The sequence below is a fragment of the Crocuta crocuta genome, unplaced genomic scaffold (genome assembly GCF_008692635.1).
Source record: "Crocuta crocuta isolate KB4526 unplaced genomic scaffold, BGI_CrCroc_1.0 scaffold466, whole genome shotgun sequence".
NCBI lineage: Eukaryota > Metazoa > Chordata > Mammalia > Carnivora > Hyaenidae > Crocuta > Crocuta crocuta.
The window spans coordinates 2,521,408-2,532,740 of NW_027529672.1; the positions used below are offsets into that span (position 1 = coordinate 2,521,408).

The following is an 11,333-nucleotide window of genomic DNA, read 5'->3' on the forward strand; positions in this document are numbered from 1 at the left end:
GCTCTCGGCTCCTGCCGGGAAGGGGATCGCCGGCCCGCCGGCCCGCGTGCGGCGCGAGATCAGGTGCGGGGCGTCCTCTCGGTAACCAGAGTCCAATCAACCTCGAGGCTCCGTCAGGTCGGGTTAGTAGCGGGACTTGCGTGTTGTACGAAGTCACCGAGGGGAGAAGAGATGCCCTGTTCTCCGGGCAGCAGGCGCGGAGGCCGGGGGCCGGGCCTGGGGGGGCCGGGCCAGGGTCCGCAGGTGGCCAGGGTCCGGCAGCGGCCTCCCTGTGCGGCCCACGGCCGCCGCTGTGGCCACGCAGGTTACACCCACCCTCTGCCCGAGGTGGTCTCACCCCATCGAATGGACACGTGCATAAAGGAGGTGAGACAGAAAGGCGTCTGCGAGACACAACTCTACTCCTGTTAGCACAGCCTGGTCCCAAGGGCCCCCGAGCCCTCCAGCCCCGTTCCCCTTCCGCTACGTGGGACCCCGGGGGCCACAGCCAGGGCCACGGCTCCCCTCGCTCACTCTCGCTCCCGTGCCAGAGCCACCCGGCGTCCCGAGGTTGAAAGGCCCCAGGAGGACTTCCGGCTCCGCCAAAGGTGCGCATCCCTGCAACGTCCCTGCAAAGCGGCCGGGCCTGGGCAGGCTCCGGAGGCTACGGGGCGGGGCCGGAGGCACCCTGTCGGGATACATCACTGAGGAGTGGGTCCCCTTCCGGACTAAACGGGTCACATCCCTGGATATCCTGATTTGTACATATCTTCACCTCGAGTGACCACAGGTAGAATCTACCAGCAGCAAGTGGTGGGCAAGTTTACCAGCTGCTAGGGGGCGGATGTTCTACCCCACGCGGTTTCGTAATTTGGGTTCCATCTCAGGTACGTGACGCTTATTCTCCTCACTAACTCAGCCATTTCCTGGGAGATTTCAGGACAAAAGCTAGAGAAGGAAAAGCAAAGAGAACAGACGGTTCTAAAAATATTCCATTCTCTTTCAGGCTTTTTCATGAAGCTGCCCCCCGCAAAGGCAATAGGAAGAGGCCCTATAAATGTATGCAAGCTTGTCCTATTTTCCCTAGGGCGGTCAGAAAATGCCAGCCACGCCAGAGAGATGGAATTTTTAGGATCCTGCGGTCCTCTTTAGAAGGCTTGGGTCTAAAGACAGACTCTTGTTTGAAAGGTCTGAAACTCTGAGGAAGCAGAAGATCGTCCTGGAAGCTCTCTGACAAAAATAATCAGGTTGTTTCCAGAACCGAGCAAACAGCCAATGCGCCCAAAATGTCGTTCAGTTTAGAAGAGGCCCATTTTCCCACCATTTGGGCACTATTCAGATCTCCCCCACCCCGAAGATACATACTGACTTCCCAATTAACAGAGAACAAGCATCATTTATGAAAAGGATGGAGAAGTCAAAGACAGCCAGAGAAATCATTGCCACATATCAGCATGATATATTCCACAATGTGTGAGAACAATTCCTGCCTTTAAAGAACGGTCACAGATTCTAAAACGAAGCTCAGAGAGTATATATTTAATTTTTTCCTAACCGAAAGAGTGGGCTAAAGCAATTCTGAGACTACAGTATGAGTATGCATTCTAGGACTGAACAAGTAAAGACACCCGTATGATGAATGGCGGGTTCCTCACAGTTAGGGAAGGGATTTACTCAGAGAGAACAGGGCAGGCCACAGGGAATCCTGTGCTGTGGAAATGGGAACAGAGATGTCAGCATGAATTCATGGTTTTTAAGACACAGAGAGACAGAAATATATAGAGAGAAATACAGAGAAATAGAGCTACAGAGAGAGAAACCGGGTTCCAGAGGGAGAGAGAGAGAGGTGGCACCCCCCCCCCCACCCCACACACACNGTTTCTAAGTACAGTTCTCCACCGAAAGGAATCAGGGCTCCTCGAGGAAAATGGTTAGTTCTAAGACTGAAACGGGGAGCAATGAGATGAGCCTGTCATGTCTTACTGGGCCAGAGAGCAAAGAAGTGCTCAAATGATGGAGAACATCAAAAGGACATAGGAGTCATCCTGCAGGCCACATCGGGGACAGTCTAAGCAACAAAATTAATGGGCTTAATAACAAATAAAGAAGGAATGTATGAGCCCACATCGAAATGAATAAATGGACAAATAAGTCATGAAGAGGAAGTTTCATTTTACAGAAGACTTCTGAAGAGTAAACATGGAAGAAATGTCAGAATTAGAAAAATCACCAATTTGGTTGGCACCAGTGTCAGAATGTCAGACAGTGATCTGAGGACGCTAACATGAGCAGGTGCATGCATGATGAGAAGCATACTTTACACAGTCTCAAAGTATCTCCCCATATCTTGTACTTTCATTTTAAAAAATTCTTTTTTAACATTTATTTATTTTTGAGAGACAGAGAGAGACAGAGCATGAGCAGGGGAGGGGCAGAGAGAGGAGAGACAGAATCCAAAGCAAGCTCCATGCTCTGAGCTGTCAGCACAGAGCTCGACACAGGGCTCAAACCCATGAACTGTGAGATCATGACCTGAGCCAAAGTCGGATGCTTAATTGACTGAGCCACCCAGGCACCCCTTACTTTCATTTTCATTTTTTAAGTGAAACATTGATATTTTTTATTCCATTGAGTAAAAACTCTTAAAATATTTCACTTAAGACTTACACAAAAATGGTCGTCACAACCCTGTTTGAATAGCAAACACTGGAAGCAACCCGAAGGCCCAGCGTCAGGAGAATGGGTGTATAAACCGTGCTAGGTTCATGCAAGGAGATACCATCAAAGGGACAGACAAATGAAGCCCAGCTATAAAGCATCAAGATCATCTGTGCATCTCGAAGCTTGGTTTCGAGACCATCAGTATCACCTGCAGGCTTATTAACCATGCTACCCCAACTCCCCATACCTACTGGACTAGAAACTGAGGCCAGGCAGGGGGGTGGAGGGCGGGGAGTACAGTAGGTCAGTGTTAGAAGGCCTCCAGGTGAATCTGATAGGCTCAAGTTAGAGAGCTACTGTTGTGGATGGATGTCACAAGCACCTGGGCAAGACGGGCTGAGGGGCGCCTGGGTGGCCTAGTCGGTTGAGCATCCAACTTTGGCTCAGGTCATAATCTCACGGTTCGTGGGTTCGAGCCCCGCGTCGGGCTCTGGGCGGACAGCTCAGAACCTGGAGCCGGCTTCGGATTCTGTGTCTCCCTCTCTCTCTGCCGCCCCTCCCCCCTCCAAAATAAATAAAAACATTAAAAAAAATTTTTTTAAAGCCACCTGGGGGTGCCTGGGTGGCTCAGTTGATTGAGCGTCCCAACTCCAGCTCAGGTCATGATCTCCCCTCTCATGAGTTCAAGCCCCGCATCAGGCTCTGTGCTGACAGCTCAGAACCTGGAGCCGGCTTCGGATTCTGTGTCTCCCTCTCTCTCTGCCTCCCCTCCCCCCTCCAAAATAAATAAAAACATTAAAAAAAATTTTTTTAAAGCCACCTGGGGGTGCCTGGGTGGCTCAGTTGATTGAGCGTCCCAACTCCAGCTCAGGTCATGATCTCACCTCTCGTGAGTTCAAGCCCCGCATCAGGCTCTGTGCTGACAGCTCAGAGCCTGGGGCCTGCTTTAGATTCTGTGTCCCTTTCTCACTCTGTCCCTCCCCCACTCATGTTCCATCTCTCTCTCTCTCTCTCTCTCTCAAGAATACATAAAACATTAAAAAAATTTTTTAGTCAGGTGAAAACCTGACTAACCAGAATAACAGTGCTCATAACTAAAAATACGGTAAAGCTATAAAAAGAAAAGCAAGAAATGATTAATCCAAGTTACTCCATGGAGGAAAGAGGGTAAAGTATGTGGAAGGTGGTCTCTGAGAACGACGGTGCTTTACTTCTTTCATCAGGCAGGGGGTACGAGAATCTTCTCATCTCTCTCTCTCTCTTTTTTAATGTTTTATTTATTTTTGAGAGAGAGTGCAAAGCAGGGGAGTGGCAGAGAGAGAGAGAGGAGGACAGAGGATCTGAAGCGGGCTCCACGCTGACAGCAGAGAGCCCGATGTGGGGCTCAAACTCACCAGCTGTGAGATTGTGACCTAAGCTGAAGACAGACACCCAACCTACGGAGCCCCCAGGCGCCCAACCCCCACCATGTCCTAAATGATGGGGGATGATGGTAACTTTACAAAGAAGAACAAGACAGTCACCACGTTACCAAGTCATCACATTTAATTAACATCGGGGAAAACCATGCCATGCCCCTGCAAGGAGGCACCGAGGAGGCCGCCCAGCACAGCTCTGGTCTTGCCACAAAGGCAAGTGCACCCGGAATTTAATCCTAAGGAAACATTAGACAGACGCCAGCTGAGGGACGTCCTACAAGACACTCTTCCAAAATGTCAAGGTCAAGGAGGACAAGGAAACACTGAGCTGTTTCAGACTATAGGTGATTAAAGAGAAATGACCATTAAGCGCAATGTACTTTGGATTCTAGACCAGAAAAATGTTTATTATAAAGGACGTTAGTGGGAAAATTGATGAAGTTTGAATGTTTGTAAATTAGATACTCATGAAATGTCAATTTTACATTCCTGACTGCGATAATTACAGTGTGGCCGTGCTCTGTTTTTGGCAAATACTTGCTGAAGGGTTTGGATGCAAAGGGCACCAGATCATCGACTTTTAAAGGGTTCAGAATAAAAACATGTGCACGTTTGTGTGTCTGTGAACGTGTGTGTGGGTGCGGTCAAGTATGGAAAGAGAGAAAATGATAAAGCAAATGTGGTAAAACGTTAACATCTGGGGAAGCTGGGTAAACAACATACGGAAAATCCTTGCCCTATTTTTGCAAACTTATTCTAGAAGTCCGAATTATTGCAAAATAACAACTTTAAATAATTAAAAATCTTTTTAATATTTATTTGTTTTTGAGAGAGAGCGAGCGAGCAAGAGAGCAAGAGCAGGAGGGCCAAATAGAGGGAGACACAGGATCTGAAGCAGGCTCTGCACAGAGTCTGACGCGGGAGTCAAACTCACCGTGAGAACCATGAGATCATGACTTGAACCGAAACCAAGAGTTGGCCGCTTAACCAATGGAGCCACCCAGGTGCCCCCAATTTTAAGTAATTTTTAACTTGCCATTTGTCCACAGAAACCAGGAATATTTAGTTTTCATCAGTAGCTTCTTGCTGACAAGCCAAAAGCACTCACTGTAGCAATAACTCACCCTAACAAGTAACAGTTCCTAGCAAAGCCTTGACATTGGCTGCTCTAAGTTAAAGAAAAACCACCTATTGTCCATCCTTCCTCTCTCCAAGTTAGAACAAGGAAGCCTCAAAGGTAACAAACCACCCGAATGTGGCAATGTACAGTAGAAAGTATTCTTATAATTCCAACTCGGGAAAGTATGTGACTTTTGTTAGACAAATTATCCAATCCCTCTGGGCCACAGCTTTACCATCTGCTCAATGACAGGGTTCTGTCAGATTATCTTTATGGTCTATTCCAATTCTCACTTCATAAGAATCCATACATGAATTTTGTAATAAACATACTTACTACTTGCTTTATAATTGAAAAGTAAAATAGGGATACCACAAAAATAATTCTGGAAGTTCAAGTAGAACCGCAGCCCGGACAATACATTTTTCATGAACTACCTACCTGAATTCTATCCCCCAAACTAGAAATGTATGACTTCAGGCAAGGATGATATAGGACCATGGACATATTTCGTGTGGTCTGGAAAATAAAAATTTTCTTGTGCCGTTGAATTTCTAGAGCTTAACTGGCTTCACCACCCAGCACGTGCAAACACCCTGATCATCAGACTGCTGGGCAGGTAAATAGAGCAATTAATCCCTGTATCTATGGCAAGCAAACAACTGATCACATCTTTTAGAATGTGTAATACGTGCCATGAAATAACTTGAATAGATTTTTATCTATCCCCAAACCCAGCAGAAGAAGAGAAATAAGAAAGATGAGAGCAGAAATAAACAATACAGGGGGCGCCTGGGTGGCTTAGTCGGTTAAGCGTCCGACTTTCGCTTGGGTCATGATCTCGCGTTTTGTGGGTTCGAGCCCCGCGTCGGGCTCTGTGCTGACTGCCAGCTCAGAGCCTGGAGCCTGTTTCAGTCTGTGACTCCCTCTCTCTCTGACCCTCCCCTGCTCACGCCGTGTCTCTCTCTCTCTCTCCTAGAAATAAATAAAAATATTAAAAAAAAAAAAAAATACAGAATCCCAAAAAGCAGTAGAACAGATCAATGAAACGAAGAGTTGGTTGTTTGAAAAAATAAATGAAATTGACAAACCTCTAGCCAGGCTTCTCAAAAAGGAAAGAGAGAGGACCCAAATAGATAAAATCACGAATGAAAATGGATTTGTCACAACCAATCCCTCAGAAATACAAGCAATTATCAGAGACTACTCTGAAAAATTATACGCCAACGAACTCGACAACCTGGAAGAAATGGACAAATTCCTAAACGACCATATCATTATTAAAACTGAACGCTGTTAACTATTTAAGTAACACAAAGGGCCACGCATGGAATTTCCTCGTGGCTACTCACCTGAGAGCTCTTGCCACATTTAGCGTCTCCTGAAACGATCACAATTTGATTCTGAAGCAGATTCTCCATAAAGGAGTATTTTTCTTTCCATATCGGAAGATCTTCTCTTTCTTTTAGAAGTTTATAATAACGTGATGAGTAAGGCAATCCGTCAAAAGGGTTCAGCTCCAAGTCCTCGCAGGCCAAAATGCCCTCCTCGTCCCCATCGCTGGAATCGAGCGATTCTGGGAAATAGCGCTTCTCAGACGCAGAGTTTGGACCGTCCAGCTCTTCTTCCATCGTGTCCGAGGGGGAGCTTCAGCAGCAGGCCTCCGACATTCAGGTTCCTCCTACGGCCACCCACCGCCAACGGGGCTGGAAATCTACGGACACGGACTCAGGTGTCTTAATTGCCAAGATCACGGTCTTGCAGCGAGCTGAGCTCCTCAAGTCTGCATCTGGTCGTCTCTGCCGTGTCCCCTACGGTGCTGGCTCACTGAGTGCTCTTCTGCACGCTAAATGACTGTCAATAAACCACGCTGCAAACAAACAAAGAAGGAAAATCAGATACACATACAAGATGTGCAAGAGGAAAAGCACAGGTGTTCAAAACAAAAGTGTTAACTGGGTTTTTTTTTTTTTCTGTGAACGGGCTACGGTCTGTCATTTCTGCTGCCCATTTGAAAGCCTGTAAAGGGATAATTCCGGGGAGCCCTTCAAGTTTGCGCAGCTGCAGTTTTCTCCCGGCCAGCGTGGAGACGGTTCCACGCGGGACCTGGTGCTCTCGGCCTGGCCCCGATCGCAGGCCCTNAATACTGGTTACAAGACAGTCTATGTATTTTTTTTTTAATTAAGAAATCCTCTCGTTTAAAAGAGAGTATTTTTTAAAACTTCATTTTACATGTGCCTGTGCCAGTTTACAACATCAGGCGAGGGAAGTGGATTTATTTTTTTTCCACTTGAGGCTATCACTAGCTTTTATTAATAAGGTCGTGTGTGTGTGTAATTAAACCAGAAATCTCAAGCATGTTTCTTGAGGTTCCAGGGTCCTGAGCCCGAAATGTCAGATTCAAGAGGCAATAAAAGAAACATTTATTTTAAACAGAGAAGAGACACTCCCCCAGCCAGGGCAAATCGACACCAGTAACTTGTTCCCTAGCGATCTTCCTAGTCAGGAGTGGTTTTTTAAAATATTTTAAAAATATTATTTCAATATTGCTGAAAATAAGCCTCGTTTCACATTAAGCAGGTGAACACTAAAAAGACAGAAAAACTCAAGCAAAAAAGAACAAAGCATAAAATGCCATTCATGATACTGTCAGTTAAATTCCTCTTTTTACAGCCCTCCATTTATCCTAACTATTGCTTTAGACCGTTGGGGTTCAAAGGGCTAACTCCTCATCCCAGATCATAAAAAAGGCTTCCCTACTGGTCACGCCAGGCTCCAGGGAAACAGTCAAACACCCTAGAAACACTTGCTCAGTGCCTCCTCAGGGCCTCAGTTAATAAAGTAGTCATGACACACACACATAAGGATACTTTTGAGGTCAGGACCAAGAGTTTTAAAACTCCCACACAAATAGGCCAAATGAGGGAGAAACTAATAACCAGAGGTGGGGGTAGGGGGCGGGGAAGGATGGTGGAGCTTCTCAAAGGTGGAGTTCTTCAAAGTTCATCTGGAAGCCATTGTTTCAAAATTAAAACGGAATTACAGTGATGTAATAACACCAATGTAACATGGATTAACGTCCAAGCTCTTTGCCGTCCCCATGGGTGAGACCAGGGCCATAGACCAGTGCAAGAAACAAGGTGACTTGAGATCACAGGACAAGCTAACTTTGAGCAGGTATCTAGGAATCAGAAAATCCCACTGCTTAGGGGACGTTAACATTTAGTTTTATATTCAACTTTTTCTTGATTCTGATTAGAATCCCTTCTAAGGGTTCTCATTCTACATGTAAACTAAATTGTTACTATGACCAATGACTGCTGTAGGCACTATTTCTCAACGGCTTTATCAAAAAAAGAAAAAAAAAAAGCACAGCTATTATTTTAACCAAATATACACCCTTGAAAGGCTTCTCTTAGTTTTACAATACTCCTTAAAGGTGCAATTATCTTGTAATTAAAGTAACATCTTATTTATAAAGGATGGAGCACTTTGGACCCTCGGGGAACAGTCAAGTTTTCTGAACAGGCATCTTTCTAGAAATCTCAGGGTCCCCTCGCCCCTTCATCGCACACACGCTGTACCGGTACATCACCCACTTCTCTGCCATGGCGGATTCAAGATGGCGGCAGACGCTCTGCCCCTGCTCCCCTGGAAAGGTGGAGTCTATTTCCTCACCCTTCAGTCTGAGCTGGCCCTGTGAATCTCTGCGATCAAAAGAATGCAGTCAAGTGATGCTGAACCACTTCCAAGGTATTCGCATGCCTGAAACACCCCTGTTGGAGCCAACTGTTACTGTGTGAGACGCCCAAGCCACTTCAAGAGGCCACTGGGAAGAGACCAAAGCTGGCCGTCTGCTGACAGAAAGCACAGACATGCCATGTCCAGATGACCACAGGCTCAGCCAACACAACAGCCAGCAAAAGCAGCACCCACAGGAACCCAGTCAACCCAAAGAACACAGCGTCACCATTTCCGGAACCTACCAGGGTAGTTTGTTTTGCAGCAACAGATAACCAAAGCTCTGCCTACTGAAACGATCTAACTTTCTCTTCATGACTCAGAGTCACCATGACATCAATTGCTAAAGAGAATGTCCTCAGACTTCCCTTAAGCGTCCAGGGGTCAGAGGCCAGACTGCTGGTCTAAAGACCGGCTTTTCTGCAAGGATTCAGTACCTACGTCCTACTGTGGTTCACGTGCTTGCCCGGTGAGGCACCTCTCTGTTTCTAACCTGCCCTCCTACCCAGCATGTTAGAAACCAGTTAAACTTGTTTGACAGAAAGGCATGTAAAGGCTGAGTCCTCAGCAAGTTCTATATTGAATCCAAGGAGTCTGAGCAAAGCTAGGAAGTCTGTGACCTCTATTTTCACCACTCAGATGGACTTCTTGCAGCTCGATAGTTTGGAGCTCCAGGTTTAGACGGGCAGTGGCTGACTTTTCATGATGTCCAACACCTCTCTGCATTGATCCTGCAACTGACGTGAGCCATGCCAATGTTTTCTTGGATATAATTAAATGTACGTACAAAAGACCCATGCTTCGGCCATCGGCAAATAATACCAGCCTAAGTAAGGGAAACAAAAATGGTAGGTGACATGCCACCCAAAATAAAACTTAATATTGTTCTGCTAGCAGTAGAAACTACATTGTACTCCGAGAGTCTGCAAGATTAGGGATTTGCTCCTTTTTCAAAGCTATCTTACCTACAAACTGGGGACTGCATAATTTGTTGAGGACTGGCCTTTGAAGTGAGTCTATTGCAACTTTTAAACGAGCGTTTATAAAATAATACAGACCTAACGTAACACAAAACCACCTCAACAACAAAGAATCCGAAGTTGATGTAAGATGAGCTACACCTTAGTCATTCAGATGCTTGGCGCTGGTGCAGTAATTCTAGAAATACGGTTCACAGAACAGGAAAGATAAAGTTTGCAAGGGGTTAAGTAAAACAACGTTGTGAAATCTGTCCTGAGGAAGTCTGGTTTAGGTTTCACAGTTCAATGCTCCTCTTCTTCATTTTCCTCCATGTTTCATTCGCTGTAAATATACATTCCTCACACCTATCAAATTCTCAAATGTACAACTTTCGGACTTTGCAGAAATCTAACAGGGCCAGGGCGGTCTCATCCAGTCTCAAGGCTTCAAAGCCATCCATACATGGAGGACTTCCACTTACAGGCCCTGTCCATCCTGGCTCTTAAACTTCAGTCTCCTGTGTCCAACTATCGACTCGTCACCTCCAACTTGGATATGTGACAGGCATTTCAACACGTCCTAAACCGAGCTCCTGACGTTTTCCCCAAAGCCACAAACCTGGTCCTCTCCTTCGTGATTACTTCCTCCTTTTCAATTGCTCAGACTCAAAATTTTGGAGTTATTCTTGATTTCTCTTTATCTCAAATTCCCCTGCCTACAAAGATGTGCACATCCTAATCCGCAGAACCTATAAATCTGTACTTGTGCGCCAAAAGGGGACTGTAGATGTCAAAGTTACAGACCTCAAAATAGGGCACCTATCCTGGGGAGCCCAATCTAATCGTGAGTTCTGAAACCAGAAGACCTTTCCCAGGTATAGTCGGAAGGAGGCAGGACTATGGAAGAAGGGTCAGAGGGATGCAGTGCTGCTGGCTTTGAAGATGGACGGAGAGCCACGAGCCAGGGAATGGCGTGGGTAGGCTCTAAAAGCTGACAAGGAAATGGATTCTCTCCTAGAGTCTCCAGAAAGGAACACAGCCCTGCTGACCCCTCGATCTTTTTTTTAAATGTTTGTTTATTTTTGAGAGAGAGAGAATATGTGTGTATATGAGCAGGGGCGGGGCAGAGAGGGAAGGAGACACAGAGTCGAAAGCAGGCTCCATGCACAGCACACAGCCTGATGTGGGGCTCAAACTCACGAACCGTGAGATCATGACCTGAGCCAAAGTCGGACGCTTAACCAACTGAGCCACCCGAGGCGCCCCTTAACCCAGTGAGGATCTTGATGGACTTCTTCCTAGACAACCGTGCCACAGTAACTTACCACCAACTGCAGTGATTTGCTTTAGGAGAAGAAAACGGCTGGATCGTGTCCGTTCTACTTCCCAAATGCACCAAGCACTGGGAGCGGCTGGTCACCTGGACGGCCGCAGCAGCCTCGTGACTGGCCTTCG

The 11,333-nt window shown here is 46.5% G+C and overlaps 1 protein-coding gene and 1 long non-coding RNA gene across 7 annotated transcripts in view; one reads left to right on the forward strand and one right to left on the reverse strand.

The window, feature by feature from the left end:
- DHX32 (DEAH-box helicase 32 (putative)) overlaps nucleotides 1-11,333 on the reverse strand; it is a 56,192-nt gene that overhangs the window by 29,570 nt on the left and 15,289 nt on the right. For 4 of the 5 annotated variants that reach the window (XR_013334830.1, XM_077762962.1, XM_077762963.1 and 1 more), the window contains exon 2: nucleotides 6,531-7,048. Coding sequence is in view for 4 of the 5 variants with exons in the window: in XM_077762962.1 (XP_077619088.1) it covers nucleotides 6,531-6,809 (279 nt within the window). In the remaining variant the exon portion in view is untranslated. Of the gene's footprint in view, nucleotides 1-6,530; nucleotides 7,049-9,164; nucleotides 9,185-11,333 lie in introns of those variants that run through there. The other variant, XM_077762964.1, reaches the window with a different exon arrangement.
- LOC144230663 (uncharacterized) overlaps nucleotides 9,403-11,333 on the forward strand; it is a 3,607-nt gene continuing 1,676 nt past the window's right edge. For both annotated transcript variants that reach the window (XR_013334832.1, XR_013334831.1), the window contains exon 1: nucleotides 9,403-9,698. This is a non-coding gene — a long non-coding RNA (uncharacterized LOC144230663). The remainder of the gene's footprint in view (nucleotides 9,699-11,333) is intronic.